The sequence below is a fragment of the Leopardus geoffroyi genome, chromosome E1 (genome assembly GCF_018350155.1).
Source record: "Leopardus geoffroyi isolate Oge1 chromosome E1, O.geoffroyi_Oge1_pat1.0, whole genome shotgun sequence".
Classification (NCBI taxonomy): domain Eukaryota; kingdom Metazoa; phylum Chordata; class Mammalia; order Carnivora; family Felidae; genus Leopardus; species Leopardus geoffroyi.
The window spans coordinates 13,757,628-13,785,406 of NC_059330.1; the positions used below are offsets into that span (position 1 = coordinate 13,757,628).

Genomic DNA, 27,779 nt, shown 5'->3' on the forward strand with positions numbered 1-27,779 from the left:
GTGGAGGTTGAAACATTCACTGACACCGAGGCCTTCCAAATCATAGCTCCCTTATCTAAATCTATTGTATTGATTTTCAGATACGGCACTACAGACTGTCCAGAATTCCTCCCCCGGGTCACAATATTACCCCATCTCAAGATATCCTGCTATATGGCTTACTCTCACCTACCCAAACAACAGTGCTATCATTTTTTCCTTAAGATTTACCCCACACAGAAAAATCAGATATTTGCCCCACAAAATATCAGTATTGATGCAGGAAGAAATGAGATGGAAGTGGAAGTTGAGAGATCACGGAAAAGCAAAAAGAATGAGGATAATTTCCAATCTCTTGGCTCTAGTTTCTGGTCTCCTCCAGACACCCTTCTCACAGTGTGAGTCAGCATTGACAAGAAAAACCAAGAGCATTTCAGGATGAGAAAAACATCTCCTAACCCTGAAGAGAGAGAAGAGTGCACTCACTGCAGGCTGTTCACCAAGGTCATGGGGCTAAAACAGGCACATGCATGCGTTTCCACATTTGGACACAGGAAAGATCTGTTACTACATATTAGTGGGGGGAGGATCCAGCTCTGACTCTTCAGGAATTCCTTTCTCTGAGAAACAAGTAGGGTCCATCTATTCTATAAAATACCTGATTAGGAGTCCAACTCAGTCAGATATTACTTACAAATGCTGCCATTGAAGAGCCACATGAACTTTACCTGCCCCTCACAGTCTACTTGCTTCACCTTTAAAATGCCAATACCGCCTTCTCCCTGACTACCTCACAAAGTACTGTAAAATGAAATCTCTTTTGAGAAAACTCTTTGCGAAACATAGAGGACTCTGGGGTGAAATACTCATGGATACTATTTTAAATAAAGAGATGGAATCTGGTGATACTAATCAAGCTATTTCTAGAATGTTGAGCAGGTTTTCTTAATTTTTAGACTGCCTGAAGAACAATCCCATAGAGTCACATCATAAAACCTCAGTAATATGAATGCTAAGGTTGGAAGAAGCCTAAGACATATACCCTCCAGCCTAACTTATCACGTATGTCTCAAGGAGACTTCAGGGCTTTGGCCCAAGACCCCTCGCTCTTTTATCCATTATAAACTCATAGAGATTCAGATTGTAGTCATCGCCTGAGTCTACGCTGTCCTTTCTTATTTCTCTCATTCTGACTTCCTAGGCCTGCGGGACAATGGGTCCCAGTGGAACCTACGTGGTGGGGGAGGACGGTAATAACAAAGTAAATTTCAAACCTCCCTGGGACAAATCCCCTAGGAAGTATGAAGCAGGGACTTCTTAATTACTAGCCATCTTTGGGTAGGGGAACAGGCAACAAAGAAAACAGTTCATGCCCTGGTCCCACCAGGACCTCTGCCTTAGCTACCAGAGCCCAGAAGACCTCTCCTTCTTTGACCTCATTATTTTCACTCTTGAAGTATTTGTCTCCAGAAGTGCTTAAGAGTGATAACCTTTTTTTTTTGTTTTGGATTATTGCTTCAGAAATATTATCTTTAAAACAGGAAAAGAAATGTTCTTTATTGATCAACTTATTCAATAATCGAGTCCCATAATTTCTGCCTGCTACATTTAGGAAAAGTGACCGTGAGCTATTTTCACACATCACTTGTCACTTAATGATGAAATCTAACCATCGTCTGTAAACAGACAGTCACTCCCTCCTTAGTTTCCCAGCCATACGTTGCCACATTTGACAACTGTCTTGGATCTTGGATCTCTGTGAGGCAACTGGATGACAAGGATAGATGGAAAGAAAATGGTGCTGTCAGCAAACTAAATAACATGTGTTATTTAAGATTGAAGAGTTAAAGAAAACATGGCATACCCAGGAAACTCAAGGAAGTTCAGTGTGACTGTCATATATTATTGGGGGAGAGAATGCAAGGGCTGGGGTGAGAGTCAGGCAGAGTCCTGGTCAGGCAAATCTTACAGAATGTGGCAAGCAAGGCCACCTTCATCCTCAGCAAAACATCTCTAAATGGCTTTAAAATGAGAGGTTCAAATTTCATTTCTAGGACAGTAACTCGGATTGAAGGAGAGCACATTAGCATTAAAAATAAGGAAGGCATGGAAATCATTAGAAGGCTATTTCCATATCCCAAGGTGAGAGATAATGGTTATAAATGGTTTCAAAGTGGATATATTAGAGAAATGTGTCACCTGTAAATATCAACTAAATGTTTCAACTAAACCAACATTTCTTGATACCAGTGTCTTTGGAAATAAAATAAACAAACCTGCCCCACGTAGTGGGTTGCAACCCACTACTGTCCATGTAACTGGTTGCAGCAAGCAATGTTCCTGGTGCACAGTCATTTAAAACACACACACACACACACACACACACACACACATACGGGGCATGTGTGGCTCAGTTGCTCAAGCATCTGACTCTTGGTTTCAGCTCAGATCATGATCTCATGGGTTTGTGAGTTCAAGCCCCGGTTCAGGATCCACACTGACAGTGTGGAGCCTGCTTGGGATTCTCTCTCTGCTCCTCCCCATGTGCATGCATGGGCGCTCTTTCTTTGTCTCAAAAATAAATAAATAAACTTCAAAAACAAGTAAATTTTTTAATATTTTTATTTTATTTTATTTTATTTTATATTTGAGAGGGAGGGAGACAGGGCATGAGCAGGAGAGGGAAGAGAGAGAGGGAGACGCAGTATCTGACACAGGCTGCAGCCTCTGAGTTGTCAGCACAGAGCCTAACACAGGGCTAGAACTCACAATCTGTGAGATCATCACCTGAGTCAAAGTTGGTTGCTTAACCAACTCAGCCATCCAAGCGCCCCAAAAACAAATAAACTTTTAAATCATAAAAGCTATCATAGAGTTGCAGACGCAACAAGAACTACATAAATTAAAGCTTCAGAGAGAGACAGACTGTTCTGCGATGAGTTGAGTACAACTGGCTAATTTTATGTTAGAGGCTATTTGCTGAGTCTGGGCACAGACTGAGGCAGAGGATATCTGCTAGGGAAATAGGAAACATCGAAGCTGGTAGCAGTTGTACAGTACTGGAGTAATAAGTTGGAAATTTGAGGATACATAAACACATGGGTGGTTTTCCTCAGGGGACATTTGATGAGTCTGGTGCAGTGAAACTGAGAGTGAGGCCAAGTTTTCAAAAAGGCAGCATAAAGTGTCCTACAGTCTTTCAGGACTCGAAACCAAAGTCTCATCACAGGAAGAGGCCTTCTCCAAACACATGTCTGGCCTTTCTCTCAAGATTGTTTGCCAAAGCTTGACATTTTGTGGGGCAAGAAGCTAAAAAGCTAGGCAAAAGAAAAAGTCTCTACAGATAATCTTCCATTATCTTTTAGAACTCAGAAACTCATCATGTTCTCAATCAAAAACCTGAGACTACACACCCTAGCAGTAGTAAACTTAGTCTTTCTAAGTTTCCAACCCAGCCCTAAGTCAAAATCAATCTCTGGTTGTACTGAGTGATCAAACCACTCACCATACCTGCATAGCAAGAAAGGGAGAACTACCCCTGTTAGAAGATAACATCATCCAAAGCCACAGCAATCTTAATGGCAATAGCATCCAGCATACAATTAAAAAGACCAGAAATATGGAAGAGGCAAAATCCTGTGGCCAATAAGAGAGAGAAAAACAAAATTAAAGAGAAGCAGGAAGATAAAGGGAAAAACAGCAGGAAAGACAAGCTGATTTTATTGGTGGCAGACAAGGAATTTAAAATGCAACAATTAAGGAGCAGCTGGGTGGCTCAGTTGGTTAAGTGTCTGACTATTGATTTTGGTTCAGGCCATGATGTCATCATGCATGATGAATAAGTATTTTCCAAACCAGTACAAGACATAAAGATACAAGTTTAGGTTGCTCGGCTAACCCATTGTATAAATTCAAACACAACTAAATCTACACATATAAGAAATTCTTAAAACCAAATACAAAGGAAAACCTTAAAGCAATTGGGGTTGAGAACAAGGGCACAAAGGAAAACCTTAAAGCAATTGGGGTTGAGAACAAGGGCACATTTCCTTCATAGGAGTAACAATTAGAATGGCACCTAACTTCCTAACAGAAATCATGAAGAACAAGTGCCACACCGTCTTGGAATTGTTGCAATAATAGAGACTATATACAGCAAAAACATTCTTCAAAAATGAGTGGCATTTTCTGACAAACAAAATTGCAGGAATCTGTCACTACAGCCTCCACAAAGAAAAATTTTAAATACTAAGTGAGGTGCTTGCAGACAAGATGGAAATAATCACAGACAAAAACTTAGAAATGCTACGTTGTAATAAGTCAATTGTAATAAGTCAAGGATGCATGTTGTAATCTCTAGAGTAAAAAGAAAAATAAAACAATATATAAGTAAGAGGTTTCTATAAGGATAAATAGATTTAAAATATTAGACTTGTGAATTTCAAAAGAAGACAAGAAAGGGAAGAAAAAGAATATAAAACAGATGGCCAACACAAACGTTTGGCCAACTAATCTTCGACAAAGCTGGAAAGAATATCCAGTGGAAAAAAAGCGGTCTCTTCAGCAAATGGTGCTGGAAAAACTGGACAGCGACATGCAGAAGAATGAAACTGGACCATTTTCTTACACCATTCACAAAATAAATTCAAAATGGATGAAAGACCTAAATGTGAGACAGGAAACCATCAAAATCCTACAGGAGAATAAAAACAGGCAGCAACTTCTTTGACCTTGGCCACAGCAACCTCTTATGAGACATGTCTCCAGCGGCAAGGGAAATAAAAGCAAAAATGAACTATTGGGACCTCATCAAGATAAAAAGCTTCTGCACAGCAAAGGAAACAATCCACAAAACTAAAAAGCAATGGACAGAATGGGAGAAGATATTTGCAAATAGCATATCAGATAAAGTGTTAGTGTTCAAAATCTATAAGAACTTATCAAACTCAACAGCCAAAAACCAAATAGTCCAGTGAAGAAATGGGCAAAAGACATGAACAGACACTTCTCCAAAGAAAACATCCAGATGGCTAACAGACACATGAAAAGATGCTCAACATCACTCATCATCAGAGACATACAAATCAAAACTACAATGAGATACCACCTCATACCTGTCAGAATGTCTAAAATTAACAACTCAGGAAACAACAAATGTTGACAAGGATGTGGAGAAAGGGGAACCCTCTTGCCCTGTTGGTGTGAATGCAAACTGGTGCAGCCACTCTGGAAAACAGTATGGAGCTTCCTCAAAAAATTAAAAATAAAACTACCCTACGACCCAGCAATTGCACTACTAGGTATTTATCCAAAGGATACAAAGAGCTGATTCGAAGGGGCACATGTACCCCAACATTTATAGCAGTGCTATCAACAGTAACCAAAATACACACACATACATACACACACTCACACACACACACACACACACACACATGCACAATGGTATACTACCCAGCAATCAAAAAGAATGAAATCTTGCCATTTGCAACAATGTGGAGAGAATTAGAGTGTACTGTTTTTAAGCGAAATAAGTCAGGCAGAGAAACACAAATGTCCTACGATTTCACCCATATATGAATTTAAGAAACACAACAGATGAACATAGTGGGAAGGAAGGAAAAATAAGATAAAACAAAGAGAGGGGCAAACCATAAGAGACTCTTAAATACCGACAACAGGCTGAGGGTTGATAAAGGAGAGGTAGGTGGAGGTTGGGCTAAATGGGTGATGGGCATTAAGAAGGGCATTTGTTGAGATGAGCACTGGGTATTATGTGCAAGTGATGAATCACTTGGTTCTACTCCTGAAACCAATAGCACACAGTATGTTAACTAGCTTAAATAAATAAATTTTTAAAAAATAAAAAATAAAACAGATGGGTCAAAAAAATTTCTGAAGTAAGATGGTGGATATAAATTCAAATATATCAGTAATTACATAAAACCGAAGTGGTTAAATACTTCAAATGACAATTAAATTTTTCAAACAGAATAAAAAAATCAAAACGCAGCCATATGCTATTTACACCCTGCACACAATAATCAAAAGAAAATATATACCGTGGAGATATTTTTAAGGCAAGAAGTATTACTAGAGATAAAGAGTGATATTTTATAATTAAAAATAGATTAACCTAGCAAGATGGTATCACTGTTCTAAATCTGTATATGCCTAAAAGGATAGCTTCAGAATATAGGAAGCAAAAAAAATGGTAGAACTGAAGTTAAAATTAATAAAAGGTACATAAAAATGTTAAATAAACACATGCGCAATCATTCCATTCTAGCATGAAAGCAATCATAGGCAATATGTAAATGAATACGCCTGACTATGCTTCAATAAAATTTATTTACAAAAACAAGTGGCAGGTAGATTTGACTCATGAGCTATGGTCTGTTGACCCCTAATGCAAAGCAAACATACACAAGATTTTTAAAGCTTTCCTCAAAGTTCAGTGATGAAACAAAAGTCCCCTATCACCACATTTATTCATCATTGTACTGGAAAACCCATTTTCAATAAATGGCACTGAACCCGTTGGATCCCCATACTTTGGAGAGAAAAATGTACCTTAATCTCTCCCTCAACTGACAAAAAAAAAAAACAAGTCCAGATTGATAGGAGATCTAAATGTGAAATGGAAAACCATATATCCTTTAAAGGAAAATATGGAAGTATATTGGCAAAGATCTTTTTTAAAAAAATTTTTTAACATTTATTCATTTTTGACAGACAGAGACAGAGTGTGAGTGCAGGAGGGGCAGAGAGAGGGGGAGACACAGAATCCAAAGCAGGTTCCAGGCTCTGAGCTGTCAGCCCAGCTGAGTTGGTTTCTTCCTTGTAAACCAGATTTGTTTCCCAAGATCCTTGCATATAAACATTGGAGCGATTATCCAGGTTCATCTCAACAAACTGTCTTGGGACTGCCTCCCCTGTGTCTTTCCAAAACTGATAAATAGCCCTGATATGGCTCCAGTTCAGCCCCTTTTTTCACAAACCTCGTATCCAGGGTTCAGTTCTCAGATTCTCCAAGTTCATCAGAGTGTCCACAACCTCACTTTCTTCTCCTTTTGTGCAGGCACTGAAAATCCAGGCACCAATTCCCACCCTATTCAGAAATAATGCCTTACTGTCCTTTGCGTCCTGACAGAATTTTCATCCTGTAGAAGGAAACTGGAGGCAGCGTACTACATAACTCTGAGACCAGCACAGAACAGTGGGTAAGGTCTGGCCATCTCAAACATTCCCTCTCTCTCTGTTTCCCTGTCTCTCTCTCTCTCTCTCTCTCTCACACACACACACACACACACACACACACCTTTCTTCTCTTCTCCATTTACCTCTCATGACCATACCCACATACTTTAAAAGTCTTCATATAATCTAACCCCTTAGTATTTAAAGGTAATACAACAATCCCTCCAACCTCTTAGCACTCCACAGTTTTCAAAGTGCTATCACATGCTGTCACATGTAATCCTCAAGCCTGCAAAAAAGGGCTTAAGGGGTGGGATGAGGAGGTTCACAGCTCAAGCAGCTAGGGAGCAACCCAGGAGATAAGAGAAGACAGTTTTCTTTTTTTGTTTTTAAACATTTATTTATTTTTGAGACAGAGAGAGCATGAACAGGGGAGGGTCAGAGAAAGAGGGAGACACAGAATCTGAAACAGGCTCCAGGCTCTGAGCTGTCAGCACAGAGCCCGATGCGGGGCTCGACCCACGGACCGTGAGATCAGGACCTGAGCCGAAGTCGGACGCTTAACCGACTGAGCCACCCAGGCGACCCGAGAAGACAGTTTTCTAATGCTGAGTCTGGAGCCCTTGCCGGTACGGCCTCCCACCACCCATTCTCTCCCCTCTCCACCCAGCCACACTGCAGAGAGCCTTATGTTCTAAGGCTAACTGACCACACAAGCGTTCAGAAACCATGGACTCTTACAGACTCAGAACGGGATTCCCCAAAGTGCACGATCAGAATCACCAGGTGATTGTTAAAAATGGCTTGGTTCTCAAAACATAACGAGTCTTTCCAGGAAGGGGGCCAGAAAAGCAGCTTTTTGTTTTAAAGTATCACAGGTGATTCTGATGCACACTAAAATGCGGGGACACTTGCCTTGAGGGCTCGAAAGCAGAGCCATCATGGCCTCTGGGTGTCCTCTGACTTTGGGAGGCAGTAGTTTCTTTTTTTTTTTTTTTTTTTTATTTAAAAAAAAATTTTTTTTTCAACGTTTATTTATTTTTGGGACAGAGAGAGACAGAGCATGAACGGGGGAGGGGCAGAGAGAGAGGGAGACACAGAATCGGAAACAGGCTCCAGGCTCTGAGCCATCAGCCCAGAGCCTGACACGGGGCTCGAACTTACGGACCGCGAGATCGTGACCTGGCTGAAGTCGGACGCTTAACCGACTGCGCCACCCAGGCGCCCCGGGAGGCAGTAGTTTCTGATGAGGTCTCAGGAGGTGGAAAATCTTTGTCTCCATGACAGAAACAGAGATGGTAGCCAGTGCTCAGAACGGAGACACTCAGGCCATTGCCATGGTGCTCTTTTTCATCCTGAGGTCACTTCGGGGGTCTTGGAGTGGTCTCTGAGATGAGCCCATCAGTTCCCATTTTCATTGAAACTCTTTGCTTTCCTGAGAGGCAAGCAGTCCCTTCGACTTGAAGCCTCACTTACACACTCTGAGAAACAAATGAGCTCAGTCATAGTGTAGAGACTTAACAGAACTGTATGAGTAATGAACAGATGTGGACACACAAAAAAGCATGTCCTAAGGATCACTCCTATTTTAACTCAAATGCCCAAGGACCAGCACATGGTTGCTCTGTAATTTGGAATCCTAGGGTTAAAAGAGAATTAACCATCGTGTACCTCCACTAAGTACTTAAGTAGACTCTGAAATCACAACTCAACTCGCTGTATTGTGAGCTTGTTTGAATGTCTTCCATGGCGGGGAATGACTTCCCCCCACCGGCCCCCTTTGCAGGTATGGCACTTACGTCATCTGGCAGACGGCCTGACTTGTCCTTCTGTCTCTCTTTTATTTGCTAGCTACTGACTTGACCAATCCACACCCCTTCGCATGTGAAGGCCATAATAATACAGTTCCTCACTGTTCTCTCCTCTGTGTACACAACACCAAGGGGCCAGCCACAAATAAGCACCCCCCCTCAACAACCTGGGTCACTCCCTGAAGACACAGGCGTGCTGAAGTTGCTCCTATGTGAGTGGGGTGAAGAGCCACGTCCAGGATGGAGACAAGAATGGGGCCACCTATCCCTCTTGGTTCTAAGAGCAGGATTTGCTACTGGAGCAGAGATGGGAGGCAGTCAGAACATAGGGAAATGATAAGGGGACTCCTTTTGAGATCCTCATTACAGCACTTCCCGTCTACACAGGGATTTAAGTTGGGGAAGTGCTTCCACATCCAGTATTTGTGGGGTAGTCTCTAAACCCACAGTGAGGTAGGCATCTCTGCAGCACAGCATTTAGGATGTGGACTTTAGAAACACAAAAGGAGAGTCAAATCCCAATTCCATCGGTTACTAGTCGAGGAAATTGGGGACATTCATTAATCAACTGAATCTCAGTCATCTCATCCAGAAAATGGGATAATGGAAACAAACAGTGCTATTTGCTGTGTAGACTAAATGCAGGGGCGGGTGGGGGGGAGGTCAGGGGAGAGAGGTGTCATTCAACATAATGTCTGGCCAGATACTCAGTAAACGTTTGTTAAAAAACCACTTGTGGGTGTTAAATTGAGCTTTGGACCTAAATATATGACCCAGAATGTCCTTCCACTGCACCGTGGGTGCTAAACATCTGGGAATTCAAATGTTTTCACTGAGATAACAAATCTACTCACATGCTAAAATGCTGGGCCTCTCTGGGCTGGCCTCACCTGCATCCTGGCACTCCAAATTACCTTACTCTCCTAGGTCACTCAGTTCCCACATCTACATTTGCTCCTTCTACTGCTACTACAAACTTATCATGTTCAGCCTGAACCTGCAAAACAGACCCGACACGCCCATGGCACACTGGCTCATTACCCAAATGACTACATTTTTATCCATAGTGTTGCTTATTCATTGAGGCTCTTGGGCTTATGACTCTTCCCTATTCGTTAAGCTCAAATGCACAGAATGCCTAATATTCTATAGAGTTCAGCTCAACCCTCACTTCCTAATCCTTATGCCATACCTGGCCCTGTGAGAGGTCCTTTAGATACAGGAAAGAAAACGATACTGCCCCTGCTCTGGCGGCTCTCACAAGTCTCCCAGGAGAACAGACAACTAAGCAAAATGTGGGATAGGGTGTCCTAAAAAAAATGTAAAGACCAGGAAATGATAGAGAGTTTAGAATGGTATCTCTGTGGCAGGAGAAGATGCCACCAGCAGGAGATGCTTGAGTGAGAGCTATAATGGATCTTGCCAGAAGAGCAATGGAATCACAGAATAGAGAAAACGTTCACTTAAAATTCAGTAAAACAAAAGAACAGCTGGTGCGAAGGACAAAAGCAAAGCATTGTGAGTACTTAGAAAATACAAGCCATGAGCCATCACTGGAGTAGGGAGAGCCGGAGATCCACGAGGGATGAGGGATCCTGGCACTTTGACCACCTGGCCATAATCACAGGCTATTCCAGAGGAAATGGGGAGCTCTGCTACTGTAGAGAAGCCACATGGTAAGATCCGTAATTTAGAAAGTGCACATTGTGCAGCGGGGAGGGTGCTCGGCCAGTGCAATGTACTTTACCTGCATTTCCTTGTTTCCTCCTCCCATGGACACTTAGGACTAGATACAACCAATATCACCTAAGCATAATTGATCATTTTTCTGTATTACCAAGTAGGAATAAATTATATTTTAATTTAACAATTATCATAAACATACATATATATGGAATACACACCTATCTATGAAGGCTTTATTGTGTGCCTTTAAATGTATGGATTGTGCAGTTTCTTTAAATGTGTCTCTAATGATGAGAGTTTCAATTGCTTCTTTTTTCTTTTTTACTACTTAAAAATTTTTAGTGTTTATTTATTTTGAGAGGAGATCACACACACTTGGGGGTGGGGATAGGGGCAGAAAGAGAGGGAGAGAGAGAATCCCAAGCAGGCTCTGTGCTATTAGTGCAGAGCCCGACATGGGGCCCGATCATGACCTGAGTCAAAATCAAAAGTTGGTCACTTTACCGACTGAGATGCCCTTTTTTAATTATTTTTAACAAGGTCCTGATAAACATTTTATACATACATGTCTATGTTTCTATCGGATTATATTTTAAGATACATTCCTAAAACTGAGATTGCTCAGAGGAATCTCCCTTTTAAGAGCTTAAGACATGGTGTCAAGTTTCCCTCTAGGAAGTTACAATCATTCATTTCATCAGATATAAAACTGCCTGTTCATCCCATCTTTTGATAAGTAGCAAAGCTATATGTTTGTTCCTATGTTTATTGACTCTGATCTTTTTCTTTTGTGAGTCTTCTTTTGTTCATGTCTGTTGCTATTTTCCAAAGAGGGTTGATAATTTTATTATTGACTTAAAACAGTTCTTTCTGGGGCGCCTGGGTGGCGCAGTCGGTTAAGCGTCCGACTTCAGCCAGGTCACGATCTCGCGGTCCGTGGGTTCGAACCCCGCGTCAGGCTCTGGGCTGATGGCTCAGAGCCTAGAGACTGTTTCGGATTCTGTGTCTCCCTCTCTCTGACCCTCCCCCGTTCATGCTCTGTCTCTCTCTGTCCCAAAAAGAAATAAACGTTGAAAAAAAAATTAAAAAACAAAACAAAACAAAAAAAAAAACAGTTCTTTCTCAGGTTGCCTGGGTGGCTCAGTTGGTTTAGCATCCAACTCTCGATTTCAGCTCAGGTCTGGATTTCAGGGTAGAGAGTTCAAGCCCCAGGTCGGACTCCACTTTGGACTCCGCACTGGATGTGAAGCCTACTGAAAAAAAAAACCTTATTTCTCTATAAAGCCTTTGTCTATCACATACATGGCAAGCATTTTTCCCTTTTGGCATTTTTTGTTTATTTGTATTTTATTGCTATATTATGGTGATGTGGAAAGTATTTTACTTTTATGAAAGTAAAATATGGCATAATTTTTCATAATTTTTGTTTCATAATTTTCACAATTTTTCATTGTTTTCTGCTATCAATGCCATTCTGATGAATGTAGTTTTTCTCTTGTTGCTCATGCTTTTGATGTCATATCTTAGAACCCTTCACTAAATCCAAGATCACAAAATTTCTCTAGGTTTTCTCCTAAGAGTTTTATAGTTTTAACTCTTACGTTCAATTTCAAATTGATCCATTTCAAAGTAATTTTTATATATGGCGTGTGAGAAGAATACAACTTTGGCATGTGGCCGGTGGCCCAGCACTATTTGTTAAAAATATCTTTTCCCCTCTGGGTAATCTGCATTCCTTTGTCAAAAATCAGTTGACCATGGATACGTGGTTTTATTTCTGGACTCTCAATTCTCTTCCATTGATCTATATTTCTATCCTTATGCCAGTACCCCATTGTCTTCATTACTGTTGCTCTGTAGTAAGTCTTGAAACTGGGGAGTGTGAATTCTCCAAATTTGCTCTTGGTTTTCAAGATTGTTTTGGCTATCCTGAGTCCCTTGAAATTCCATCTGAATTTTGAATCAATTTGTACAATTCTGCAAAGAAGTCAGCTGGGATTCCAACAGGAATTGCATTGAATCTGTAGATCTATTGGGGGACTATCACCATGTTAACCATATAAGGGTAGGTTATTGCTTTGAGATCTTCCTTCTTTCTTAATATAGGTATTTACAACAAAAGTATTCCTTCTAAGCACTACTTTAATGGCATCCCATAAATTTTGGTATGTTGTATCTTCATTTTCATTCATTTCAAAGTATTTTCTGATTTTTTTATTTTTTCTTTGACCTATTGGCTGTTTTGGAGCGTGTTCTTTAATTTCCATAAATATGTGAATTTTCTCAACTTTCTTCAATTTATTCATTTCTAATTTCATTCCATTGCACTTAGAGGACATACTTGGTGTCATTTTTATCCTTTTAAAATTATTGAGGTTTGTTGTATGGCCTAGCATATGGTCTATCCTGGAGAGTGTCCCAATGGCACTTGAAATGAACCTTGTTCTGTTGTTGTTGGGCACTGTGTTCTACGTTTATTGTTAGGTATAGTTGATGCAGAGTATTGTTCAAGTCCTCTACTTCCTTGTTGAAATTCTGCTTAGTTGCTCAATCCACTATTGAAAGTGTAATGTTGAAATTTCCACTTACTCTTTGAATTATTTATTTCTCCTTTCTTGTGTTTGTTTTCTAGTATATATTTCAGTGCATATGTGTTTATCGTTGTTTTCTTACTGATCAATTTACCCTGTTAACCTTATAAAGTATCCCCCTTTGTCTCTAATAAACTTTAAAAAAAATTTTTTTTAATGTTTATTTATCTTTGGAAGAGAGAGAGATACAGAGTGCGAGCAGGAGAGGGGAAGAGAGAGAAGGAGACACAGAATCTGAAGCAGACTTCCAGGCTGTGAAATGTCAGCACAGGGCCCGACAGGGAGCTCGAACTCACAAACCGTGAGATCATGACCTGAGCTGAAGTTGGACGCTTAACCAACTGAGCTACCCAGGTGCCCCTCTAATTACCTTTTTAAATTAAAGCCTACTTTTAATCTCTAAAATCTACTTTTATATTTAAAGATTAATGTATAGCCAGTCTATAGTTTTTCAGTGGTTGCTGCTTTCCCATCTTTTTATTTTCCACATTTCTTACTGAGTTTTCAAAGATGTTCCTGAATGTTTCTTCATTTGCTGTTTGCCCTTAGGACCATTTCCATTGGTTTTAAATCCTTCTATTTAATATTTTCACATGTGTCATTTAGAAGTGGGTCAGTGCACCTCCTCATATTGCCATGCCAAAAGTCAATTGCCTAACATTGTATTTTTAAATTTCATGATCTTATTTTTCACCCAAAAGGAAAATCTGTTAAAAGAGGGTCACTCTCTTTGACAGATGCAATATTTACCTGCAATTGGTACCATGAATTCATTTTTTTAACTTTTTTTAATAAGTCTTTTGCATAAAAAGATTATTCACCTGAATACTTGGAATGACACAAAGCACTATTTTAATCTGTCTATTCATTTTCAAAGAGGCAGGTTGGGGTTTGTTACAGGTATTTTTAGAGGCGATGGAGTAGTGTCACCAAAATTAAATGTTAATTTATCATTAATGTATAGTTATGAGTTCCAAGAAATGTCACAGAAAAATAAGGAGAGCATTAAAGAAGATTCTCATAAAATGAAGGGAGACATAATTTTAAGATTGGAAAGGACATTCTAAGTCAGATAAATCAGTGAAGGAAAAACATCCCTCACATCTCAAATAATAAGAACATCAAAATGTGAACAGTTATCTATCTCCAAACAGTGGAATTCAGTGTAATTACTGAATAGAAGTTGGTAAATTTTAATTTTAAGATCAGAGAAAATCATGCAGGCAGCAATATAAAGTTTTTCAACAAGAAAACTATATAAGAAATGACAATGTTGACTTGGAGAAAGTCACCCATCAGGTTGTTGACAGACTAAAGATTAGGGAAACAAAAAAGCTGAAAATACATTCACCAAAATGTTACAGTGGTTGCAAGGCAGAAGTGGGGATGATGCTTGCTTTCTTTCAATTTAAACTTTTCTGTATTGCTTGAATTACTAATACTGGAAACTTTGAAAAATAATCAATAGATTGTAATATATTAAAAGCTATTTGGGGGAAATGAATTCCATGGGGTTCATTTAAAAATTTACATCTTAAGGGGGTGCCTGGTGGCTCAGCAGGTTAGGCATCCAACTCTTGATTTCGGCTCGGGTCATGATTCCATTGTTCATGAATTTGAGCCCCGCGTTGGGCTCTATGCTAACAGGGCAGAGCCTGCTTGTGATTCTCTCTCTCTCCATCTCTCTCTGCCCCTCTTCCACTCATGCTTGCTCTCTCTCTCTCAAATTAAATAAACTTTAAAAATAAAAAATTTAAAAAGTGAATGGCACATAAAAAAGAAACTATAGATAAACCTCATTCATAAAAATGACTATAAAAGCCTAAATAAAATAATTGCAAATCAATTTCAGTATTTTATACTGGGAACGCATATGTGGTTCAATATTACCAAAGCTAACGGTGTAATAGACACTGAAAAAGCATTTGATTAAAAATGAAAATCCATAGCTAATTATTAAAACACTGTTGGTAAAATACAAATAGAAGAGTTGCTAAATAAATATACCCTCTTCTGCTTAATTTTTTTAAGGCTTTTTACTGTATTTAGGATAAAATTTTAAAACCTTAACAAGTCTAAGGGCACCTGGGTGGCTCAGTCGGTTAAGCGTCCAACTTCAGCTCGGGTCATGATCTCACAGTTTGTGAGTTCAAACTCACAAACTCAGAGCCCCCGTCAGGCTCTGTGCTGACAGCTCGGAGTCTGGAGCTTACTTCGGATTCTGTGTCTCCCTCTCTCTCTGCCCCTTGCCCGTTCACTCGCTCTCTCTCTCTCTCTCTCTCTCTCTCAAAAATAAACATTAAAAAAAATTTTTTAATCTTAACAAGTCTCTGCAGGACCTGACACCTGCTTGCCTGCATAATCCCACATCCCACTACTCTGATCTTCAGTTGGGCCATACTGACCCATGTTTAACTCCTTACATACAACAAAGGCCCCCTCAGGTGCTTTGCACATGCAGCTCCCTAGAACGCTTTTTGATCTAGACGTCATAGCCTGGCCTCTTTCATCCTTCACATCTCAAATAATACAATCATTAAAATGTGCCCCATTGTTATTTATGTCTACACAGTGGAATTCAGTGTAACTTATTTATATGTCCTCCTTTTTATTCTTTTTTTTATTTTTAAGATGTTTATTCCTTATATTTTAGGTTTTCAAAAGGAAAAAAGACACATTAAGTTACTTTAATCTTTGGTGTGCTTGAAATGTGTTTGGTAAGAAAGCAAATATTGATCTCATATTGCCCCCAAAGTGATTAGTGGTCTCAATGCCTCTTACTGAATAAATACAAAAGTTTTCGCCCAATGAAAGTGCTACTGTAATTATCACCTAAATCCTACATGTTCTTTGGTCTGTACTGAAGTTTCTCTCCATTTCCATTGATCTGTTCATTCCAGCACCAATACCACACAGTTTTATAGCCCTTTAAATATGGCAGCAAAACTGCCCCCTTGTTCTCTCTTTTTCAACATTTCTCTAGCTGGCTTTCACAATTATTTTGAGGTTAAACATAGATGTTTTCTTTAAAACCCTGTTCAAAGTTTTACTTCGAATAGTTTAAATTTTGATTAATCCAGTAGAATTAGAATCTTGGTATGTTTTGCCATTTACTAAGTTTTCGCTGTATGCATCTGTGAAGAATTTAAATATCCTACCTGAATATTAACATTTTAATGCATAGATTTGTTTGTTGATAATGTGATTGGGTTGTTTCACATTATATATGTATATATATAATTTTATTTGAGAGAGAGAGAGAGAGAGACAGAGAGAGAGAGAGAATCTTAAGCAAGCTCCATGCTGAGCAGAGCCCAACACAGGGCCCAATCCCATGACCCTGGGATCATGACCTGAGCTGAAATCCAGAGCCACTCAACCAACTGAGGCACCCAGGTGCCCGTTTTTTGTTTTTTGTTTTATAGGTTTTTTTTTTTTTTAATTTAAGTAATCTATACACCCAACATGTAGCTCAAACTCACAACCCCAAGATCAAGAGTCACATGCTCAGGGCATCTGGGTGGCTCAGTCAATTAAGTGGCAATTCTTGATTTGGGCTCAGGTCATGATCTCGCAGTTCATGGGATCAAACCCCACATCAGTACAGAGCTTGCTTGAGATTCTCTCTCTTCCTCCCTCTCTCTGCCCCCTCCCCTCGCAAAGTAAATAAACTTAAAAAAAAAAAAAAAAAACCTTCATGCTCTTCAATCTGAGCCAGCCAGGCAACGCTTTCACACCATATTTTAAACTTATTATTCCTGATTATTGCTTACCGATAACAATAATAATAATAATAATAAATATTTGTTGAGTCCTTACTGCAAGCCAGCTCTTAATTGCTTCATTTTCTTCTCACCCACTTTTCACATAAAGAAATGGAGACTTGGGGCGCCTGGGTGGCGCAGTCGGTTAAGCGTCCGACTTCAGCCAGGTCACGATCTCGCGGTCCGTGAGTTCGAGCCCCGCGTCGGGCTCTGGGCTGATGGCTCAGAGCCTGGAGCCTGTTTCCGATTCTGTGTCTCCCTCTCTCTCTGCCCCTCCCCCGTTCATGCTCTGTCTCTCTCTGTCCCAAAAATAAATAAACGTTGAAAAAAAAAAAAATTTAAAAAAAAAAAAAAAAAAAAAGAAATGGAGACTTAAAAAGCTCAAGTAACTTGCTGGAAGTTTCACAGATGAAAGTGTTAGAGCTCAGATTTGAAGTGTTTTCAAATTCGTTTTTATTTCTGAGGCGTTTTCATATTTTAGTCAATTGTTTTAGGTTTCCCAAGTACATCATCCTATCAGCAAATAATGATAATTTTTCCATTTCCTTTCCAATATTTTTACTTTTTGCCCTAGTCCAATTGTATAACAGCAATTTCTTCTACTGCATACATCTGTTTTAAATATCATGTAAGTCTATACAATATCATAATGTACCATACTAATCTTAAGCACTTCAAGAAAGTTGTAAGATGATACGATTTAAAATAAGACATGGACATTATTCCTACAGTATGGAGTATGCTAGATTAGAAGTTGCTGGAATGACTAAGTTGCATGAAAATTTTCCATGTTATTAACAGCTTTCGTATGCCACTGCATTCTCTCTTAATCCAAAAAAAAGTTATAAAATTTAACCTAAGGTATTTTTGATGCTAAGAAAACAGTTTATTTTGCTTATTTAAATGTCCTTATTCAACTGAGGACATTGAGTAAACATTTGTTGGTGCCTATGTTGCAGACAGTTGGGAAAATGCACGGAAACAACCAGAGTGGAGTCTCCGAGTTCCTGCTCCTGGGGATCTCGGAGAGTCCTGAGCAGCAGCGGATCCTATTCTGGATGTTCCTGTCCATGTACCTGGTCACAGTGGTGGGAAATGTGCTCATCATCCTGGCCATCAGCTTTGACCCCCGCTTGCACACTCCCATGTACTTCTTCCTAGCCAACCTCTCCTTCACCGACCTCTTCTTCGTCACCAACACAATCCCCAAGATGCTGGTGAGCCTTCAGTCTCAGAACAAAGCCATCTCCCATGCAGGGTGTCTGACGCAGCTCTACTTCCTCGTCTCCTTGGTGGCCCTGGACAACCTCATCCTGGCCACAATGGCATATGACCGCTATGTGGCCATCTGCCGCCCCCTCCATTACACCACGGCCATGAGCCCTGGACTCTGCATTTTGCTCCTCACCTTGTGTTGGGCACTTTCTGTCCTCTATGGCCTCACCCACACCCTCCTCATGACCAGGGTGACCTTCTGTGGTTCCCGGAAGATCCACTACATCTTCTGTGAGATGTATGTCCTGCTGAGGCTCGCGTGTTCTAACACCCAAGTCAATCACACGGTGCTGATTGCCACAGGATCCTTCATCTTCCTTGCCCCACTAGGATTCATGATCATGTCCTATGTCTGCATTGTCAGAGCCATCCTCCGAATACCCTCAGCCTCTAGCAAATACAAAGCCTTCTCCACCTGCGCGTCACATTTGGCTGTGGTCTCCCTCTTCTATGGGACGCTTTGTATGGTATATCTGCAGCCTCTCCAATCCTACTCCATGAAGGACTCAGTAGCCACAGTGATGTATGCTGTGGTGACTCCCATGATGAACCCTTTCATCTACAGCCTGAGGAACAAGGACATGCATGGGGCTCTGGGAAGACTGCTCCTAGGGAAAGCCTTCCAGAGGTTGACATGAGGTAATTTTGGAAAGGGCATTAAAGTAGAAATTGGGAGAGGGGCCTGGGTGGCCCAGTCTATTAAGTGGCTGATCCTTGATTTTGACTCAGGTCATGATCTCATGGTTCATGAGATAGCGCCCCATGTTGGCTTTCGCGCTGACAGCGTGGCACCTTCTTGGGATTCTCTCTCTCTCTTCCCCTCCCTAAATCTTACACACATGCACACAATGTGCACTCTCTCAGTCTCTCTCTCTCTCTCTCTCTGAATAAATAGATAAATAAACATTAAAAAAATAGAAACTGGGACTTTCCTTCACCATGTGCAAGACATTATCCTATGGGGGATACAGGAGTGTTTAGTACATAGATCCAGCTCAGAATGAGCTCATGTATCTACGATGAAGAAAAGAATTGTATATGTAACCCAATGTTCACCAAACCACTGAAGCCTTGGCAACAAATGAGGTCAGTGATACTAATACTGGAAGTTTGCAAAATCAGATCCTTCAACTTGCCTGACACAGGACCACAGTCCCAGCCTTATCCACATATAGCCAGTTATGGCCCAGTGGAGACTCTTATGTTCTCTAGAAACACCCAGACATTGTCTCTGAACTCTGAACTTCTCTAAAGAGCCTGCTGCCTGCAAACCATTTACAGAAAACAACTGGCACCACTCCCGCTGCTGGTGTCCTGGCTGAGGCCACCCCATACCTGATGCTCGGCTGTGCACAGCTCCCACTACTTCAGTTCCAACTCACATTTCCTCTGGACATAACCACCGATGTGCACACAGAAATGACAAGAGATTCCTCTCTGTTGCTCTGGGGAGATTTTTGATTTTGGGGCATCAAACAAAACTACCTCTCTTGCCTTTTCCCTGCATTTCTTTTCTATGCAAGAAGTCAGACTCTATCTTTGGAAAACTCCATCCTGTCCTTTGTCCCTGTGGTTCCTTACCTCTCATCTCTTCTTCATTCTTTCACAACAAAAGCCTCAAGCATATTAACACATGTTCATGAACAGGAGTGGTGGTGATGGCAGCAGAAGGGAGGAGGTAATTGTAAGACCTATGATTCTGACAGCAATTTTTTTTTCAACACCATCAAGCAATTCTTTGATACTAGCTGGATGGGTATCCTTTAATTCAACTCATTTTTGACACTATCTACATGGAGATAACCTCAAATCTCATAGGTTAAGGGCTCAGTCCTATAAGACTTCCTTCCCCCAACTTCAGACACCAATCGCAAGTTTGCCACCCATGCTTCTGACAGACCAGCTATAAATCGGAGGTTCCAACAATCCCCTCCTTGGGATCCATTAATTTCCTAAAGTATCTTTAACTCAGAGAAATATTTTACTGATTAGATTACTGGTTATTTATTCAGGAGCAATCAGATGAAACAGATGAATAGGACAAGATATGTGGGAAGGAGCATGGAGCTTCTATGCCCTCACTGCATATCACACTCTCCCCAAACCTCCATGTGTCACCAACCCGGAAGTTCTTGGACTCCATCCTTTTGGGTTGTTATTGAAGCCTCATTACATAGGCATGGTTGATCAAATCATTGGTCACTGGTGATTCAATCTCCAGCCCACTGCCCCTCTCCAGAGGTAGGGCGTGGGGAACAGCGGTGATGAGACTGAAAGTTTCAACACTCCAATCACACATGACTGGTTCCCCTAGATATTTGCACTGCGGTGTAGTAGGGAGAAGATCAAAATTTCAATAAGTGGTACCAGACAAATTGGATATCCAATGGTATGTCCAACTTTTGGAAGAAAACACATCTTGATCTCTCCCTCACCTGATGTAAAAACCAAGTCCAGATTGACAGCACATTTAAATGTGAAAGGTGAAACCTGCCCTCCTTGAGAGGGGAGATCCGAGCCCCAGAGGGTGCCAGGCAACTGCCCACTGCTGAGGAAAATATAGGAGAATAGTGGCAAAGATCAGCAAAGATTCTTAAGTAAGATACAAATAACACTACCTATAATATAAAAATTGATAGAGTATTTTAAAATTAAAATCTCCTATTTCTCAGTACCCACCATCAGTTGAATGAGAGACAACCACAAAGTTAAAGATATTATTGCACACACCTGACAAAGGACTCCTAAACAGAATATATAACTCCTACAATCAACATAAAAGAGACAGGCAACCCAATAGAAAAATGGGCACAAGACTTGAACAGATAATCTACACAAGAGAATATACCTGTGGAGAATAACTACATGAAAAGGAGTCTAACCTCCTCAGTCAGCAGGAACATGCAAATTAAAACCACAATAAAATACCACCACACACCCACCCAAAACTCCAATGAAAAGGATGGAAAACACCAAGTCAAGTTAAGAATGCAGAGCAGGGGTGCCTGCATGGTTCAGTTGGTTGAGCTTCTGACTTTTCATTTGGGCTCAGATCATGATCTCATGATTTATGGGATCAAGCCCTGTATAGGGCTCTGTGCTAACAGCACGGAGCCTGCTTGGGATTCTCTCCTTCTCTCTCTGCAAGGGAGGCCATGCTTGCTTGAGCATGCACAAAAGAAAGAAAGAAAGAAAGGGAGAAAGGGAGGAAGAACATGGAGCAGGGGCGTCTTAGTGGGTTATGCGCCAGACTCTTGATTCCAGCTCACGTCATGATCTCACAGTTTGTGAATTCAAGCTCGAGTTGGGCTCTGCACTTGACAACACAGAGTCTGCTTGGGATTCTATCTCTCCCTACCTCTCTCTCTCTCTCTCTCTGCCCCTCCCCTGCTCACATGCACTCTCTCTATCAAAATAAATAAATATTAGAAAAAAAAAAAAAGAATGTGGAGCAACTGGAACTCACTGCTAGAGGGAACATAGAAACACTATGTTACAAACACCAGAGGAAGCTGTATAGCACTGTCCTCTAAACTTAATTAGCACCTGCCCTATCATCCAGAAATTGCCCTTACATAAATAAATGCCTAAAAGGAATGTGTAGCTGCACTATTCTTAACAGCCAAACACTGGAAACCACAAGTGCCCATCAATGGTAAAATGGATTTTAATGTCACAGTCACACAACAGAACTCTACACAGCAATGCAAATGAACAATCTACAACCATATACAACAATGTTGAGCGAAAGAAACAGACACAAAAGAGAGTGTAAAAGATGTACTTCCACTTCAGTAAAGTACAAAAATGGGTAAACTAATTCATGCTATTTGGAGTCAGGGTCTGTTGCCTGATTCACAGGAACTAGAAGAGTGACTCAAAGAAAACACGACAGGATTTCTGCAGGGCTAGTAAAGTGTTTTTTATCTGACTGCTGGTTACTCATGTTGGTTCAGTTTGTAAAAAGTCCTGCCAACATTTCATGATTGGTTCTATACCCCAAAACACCACAAACATCATTGTTTTTCTTTCTGTGTCCAATTGGTCTATTATCTGGAGTCCCTATATGCCTTTCAGCTGTTGGTTCTTGCTTTCAGTATCTTATTTCCTTGCGTGTCTGCTTATCCTTGGCTTTGTGCTCAAAATTGTACCTGAAAATGTGATTGACAAAAACAGTTGGAAGTTTACTTGATGTTGTTTTCCTACAAAGAAGACTTTTTAAATTTTTTTGACTTAGTACTCAGAGTCCCTAGCAATCTGGGATCATCCAAGTTCAGTGCTCGAGATTTTCTGGAGCTCTGATGACTCAAAGCCAGGCTGTCGCATGTGTGTGTAGTTCTTTATTTCTGGATGAATCTAACTCCTAGGGCACCTTTTAGGATTGCTACCTAAAGTGGAGTTGGTTTATTCCTTGTCAACAAGATTCATTTCCCAAGATCTTTGCATATAAACATTGGAGCAATTATCCAGTTCGTCTCAACAAACTGTCTTGGGACTGCCTCCCCTGTGTCTTTCCAAAACTGATAAATAGCCCTGATGTGGTCCCAGTTCAGTCCCTCCTTATTTGATCTTAGGATCCAACCATCAGTTTTCAGATACCCCATCCTCATCACGGCATCCACAGCCTGCCATTCTGTCTCCTCTTTTGCATGGACTGCTTATCCAGAGGCCAATTCTTCTGCTTCCCACCTTTAGCCAAAAGGAGAAATCAAGTCCCATCCAGAAAGCAATGTCTTAGGGTCCTTTATGCTCTGCTTGAATTTTCATCCTATGTAGGAAGAATCTGGAGACATCAGAACCAGGCAACTCAGAGCAGCACAGAACAGCGGGTAAGGTCTACCTACCACAGGCTCACATTCTTTCTCCCTTTTCTCCTTTCTCATCTTTTCTCTACCTTTTTTTTTTAATTTTTTTTTAACGTTTATTTTTGAGACAGAGAGAGACAGAGCATGAACGGGGGAGGGTCAGAGAGAGATGGAGACACAGAATCTGAAACAGGCTCCAGGCTCTGAGCAGTCAGCACAGAGCCTGACGCGGGGCTTGAACTCACGGACCGCGAGATCATGACCTGAGCCAAAGTCGGACACTTAACCGACTGAGCCACTCAGGCGCCCCTTCTCTACCTTTTATCTCACAAATATACTCACAACCTTTGACAGTCTTCATATAATCTAATCCTTTCATATTTGAAGGTAATTAGCAATCCCTCCAATCTTTTCAGTGCTCTACAAAGTGTTGTCACATGCTCTGTCGCACGTGGTTCCCAAGCCTGCAAGAAAGGCTTCACAGGTGGGACGGAGAGGCTCAGGGAGGTTGCATGCCCTCCTCAAGGTCCTGCAGCTGGGGAGCAACAGAGGGAAGTTTTCCAACATCAAGTTGGACTACTTTTCCATACCACGCCTACATTCCCCACCCCCTCCCTGCAGAGCTACACTGCAGAGGGGTTTGTGTCTCTGAGGCCATCTGACCACACAAGTGTTCAGAACCCATTGAGTCTTACAGACTCAGAAAAGCATTTCTGTATAATCAGAATCACCAGGTGATTGCTAAAAAGGACTTGGTTCTCAAACCAGAACCAGTCTTTCCAGGAAGGGGACCAAAAAAGCAGCTTTTTGTTTTAAAGTATCACAGGTGATTCTGATGCACACTAAAATGTGGGGGACACTTGCCTTGAGGGCTAGAAAGCAAAGATAGTATTCCCTCTGGGTGTCCTCTGCCTTTCCCCAGCGCTCTTCCTTGCTTCCTTCCTTCCCCCCTGTGGGGCAGATATCCCAGAGGGCCCCGAATCCAGGCAAATAGTCTGTGGAAGGACGTTGTTTCTGATGAGGTCTAAGGAGATGGAAGGCCTTTGTCTCCATGGCAGAAACAGAGGTGATAGCTAATGTGCTCAGGGTTGGGGTCACTCAGAGTCACCATGATGTTCTTTTCTATTCTTAGGCCATTTGGGAATGGGGGGTGAGGGTTGACTTGAAGTGATCGCTGGAATGAGTCCATCAGTTCTCATTCTCACCGAAACTCTGCTTTCCTAAGAGGCAAGGAGCCCACCCCGCGCTGACTTCTTGTTTCCAGGTTTTCTACTTCCTCCCAGTTCTAGGCTAACAAAGCAAACATGTGGCTTAGAATTCCTAGTCAAAGCCTCATCCTGTCACCAAACCATTCCATGACCTTAGACAGATCTCTTAGCTAAAACCCTCCCTTAAGTACTGGGAGAATAAATGATCTCATTCATGATGCTGGACCATAGGTGAATTTTATGGTAATAAACAACAAATACGGGAAGCTGTATATACAAAAAGTCTCTAGAGCCTGTGCTAAGAGTTACTCCCATTTTCACTCAACTGCCAAAGGACCACCACATGATTACTCTACAGTTTGGAATCTTAGAGTTAAAAGAGATCTTAACCATCACCTACTTCCACCAAATGTTTGCATCAGCTCCAAAATGATCACTGAGCCTAGTGTATTGGGCAGCCTGTTCAAATACCTCCTGGGTTGAGGAATCACTTCCCCTGCTAACTCTCTTCATTGGCACAGCACTCAAGTCTTCCGGGAAATAGCCTGGTTATCTTTCTGTCTTTCTTTTGTTTTCTAGATCCTGACCTGACCAAGTATGGGAATTCCATAATGATACATTCTTTCTCTCTCTCTCTCTCTCTCTCTCTCTCTCTCTCTCTCTCCCATGTACACTGCACCAAGGGGCCAGCAACAAATGGATCTTCCCTAGGACATCCTGGGTCATTCCCTGCAGGCACGGTCATTCCCTGCTCCCATCTATGTGGTAGGCAGAGCCAGGCACAGAATGGAAGACCAACTAGGGCCCTCATACCTCTTTGTCCTGAGAGCAGGATTTCCTACTTTAGGGGATTAAGAGATAGAAAGAAGCTTGAAAACTGGTTAAGAATAAGACTCCCTTTGTGACCCCATAACAGCTCCTCCATTTACATATGGATTTGAGGTTGGAAACATTCTTTCTCCTCCAGCATTTGAGTTCTTCTCTAAACCCATAGTGAGGTAAGAATCATTACTCTTGCTTAATGCCTGGCAGAGCAGTTAAGGCATGGGATTTAGAGACAGAAAAGCGTCATCAAATTCCAGCTCCATGAGGTACTTCTTGAGCAACATTGGGAAACTCATTAAACTTCTAAGTCTTGGTCATCTCACCTATAAAATGGAGAAATAGAAACAAACAGTGCTGTTCATGGAATAAATATAAGATCTTAATATATATATAAAGCTTTCAATGCTTGTTTAACCAACCATGCAGTATAGGGGAGTTGTTTGCTCACAAAACAGTTATATGGGGGTGCCTGGATGTCTCAGTCAGTTAAGCATCAGACTCGATTTCAGCTCAGGTCATGATCTCACAGTTTGTGGGTTCGAGCCCCACAGTGGGCTCTGCACTGACAGCGTGGAGCCTGCTTGGGATTCCCTCTCTCCCTCCCTCTCTCTCTGCCAATGTTCTGCTCTTTCTCTCTCAAATAAATAAACTTAAAATAAAAACAGTTGTATATGTTAACCTGGGACACGGACTCAAACTTGTGACTCAAAATCTCCTCCCACTGTACCAGTGACAGTGGGTATCTGGGAATTCAACTCTGTTAATTGAGATAACACATCCACTCATTTGCTAAAGGCCAGGTTGGCCTCTTCCCTAAAACCTAGAGCTCCAAATTACTTTTATCTCATAGATTATGCACTGTCCCCACACCTACATTTGTTTGTCCTGCTACTACTTCAAAATCATCATGTTCCAGGCTGAATTTGCAAAACAGCTCTACTTTCTTTGACACACTGACTGATTTTCAACACAACTGCCTTTTTATCTGTACCTTCATTTATTCATTTAGTCTCTTGGGCTTATGACTCTTCCCCATTCCTTCATCTCAAATGCACGAAATGCCTACTATTCTATGGAGTTCAGTTCAACCTTCATTTCTTTTTTTTAATTGAAGTGTAATTGACACACAAAATCTTACTGACTGATTTAACTCTCCCCCAAAATAATTAGACAGTAATCCCAATGCCATTTATGGAATAATGCAACTTTGACCTGTGATAATAACTCACTTAATCCCACATGTACTCAGCTGTTTCTAAAGTTTCTGTCCCATGCTATTGATCTGTCAGCCCAGCATCAGTACCAGAATCCTTTATAGTTGGTAGAGGAACTTAGTCTCTTTTTCAACTTTTCCCTAGCTTATTTTCATGCCTATTTTTAGGTGAAATTTAGATTCATTTTTATTTCTTAAAAACCCAGTTAGGGGCACCTGGGAGGCTCAGGTTAAGTGTCTGACTTCAGCGCAGGTCATGATCTCCTAGTTCTTGAGTTCAAGTCCTGCATCATGCTCTCTGTTGTCAGCACATAGCCTGCTTCAGATCCCCATCCCCCTCTCTTCCTACCCCTTCCCCACTCACGTTCCCGCTCTCAAAAATAAATAAACGGCTTTTAAAAACTCCGAGCTTTGACTTTGAATAGGTTAATAGTAGACTTTGTTTCCTTGCAATATTTCAATTTTCCATTTGGAATCTGGTATATCTATCCATTTATTAAGTTTTTACTTTATACCTCTCTGGAGAATTTTAAGATCATGCCTGTTTCTTGTTAGCATTTTAATGCACAGATCTATTTGTTGATAATGTAGCTGGTATTATTTCACATTAGATTTTAGCCTTATTATTCCTTATTATTGTTTACATATAATAATAATAGACAGTATTTGCTGAGAGCTCACTGCATGCAAGCTCTCTGTGTTAAGCAATTTATTACTTAATTTTCTTCATTCCTGATCCATTTTTCAAATAAGAAATTGGAGTCTTAAGGCGCTCAGATAAGTGGTCTGAGGTTTCACACTTAGTAAGAGGCAGCACTCACCCTTCAATTCCAATGTCTGACAACAGTCTTAATCACTGCAGTGTATGCTTATGAGAGCACCATTAGCTTTGGGTCTATTCATTGTGTGATTGGCCACTTTCTATTTCTAATGGCACTTCAGTTGATTGTCTTTGGTTTGCCAGCTAAATCATTCTCTCAGCAAAAATGATAATTTTTCTTTTCCCTTACAAAATTTGTCCTTTTCTCCCTCTTTTGTCCAATTGTACAATATCCACTTCCTATAATGCATACACCTATTTTCAATATCACTCTAAATCTACAAAATATCAAAACTATAACATAGTAATCTTTAAGTACTTTGAGAATATTGTAAGCTGATAGGATTTAAAATAAGACATGTACATTACTTCTATAATATTGAGTATGTCAAATTAAAAGTCCCTGGGAAGACTAAGCTGCATAAAGATTTTCCATGTTACGCTTTCTTTGTTGTTACTTCATTGCTCACATTTTTAAAAATTATAAAAGTTAGTCTATTTTTAATGCCAAGAGAATAATTGCTTTTGAATGTCTGAATGTCCTTACTCAATACTCAATTAGTAAATGTTTGTTGGTGCTAATATTGCAGACAATTGGGGAA

The 27,779-nt window shown here is 40.8% G+C and overlaps 1 protein-coding gene across 1 annotated transcript; it reads left to right on the plus strand.

The window, feature by feature from the left end:
* The first annotated feature begins 17,974 nt into the window (after window positions 1–17,974).
* Window positions 17,975–18,944, plus strand: LOC123604659 (olfactory receptor 1D2-like). The gene has a single exon (XM_045490992.1). It carries the CDS (start codon window positions 17,982–17,984, stop codon window positions 18,942–18,944), a length of 963 nt encoding a protein of 320 aa, XP_045346948.1. The 5' UTR covers window positions 17,975–17,981.
* The last annotated feature ends 8,835 nt before the right edge of the window (window positions 18,945–27,779 follow it).

Coding starts and splice junctions, on each gene's coding strand:
- LOC123604659 (XM_045490992.1), top strand. CDS start 17,982: ATGTTGCAGACAGTTGGGAAAATGCACGGAAACAACCAGAGTGGAGTC.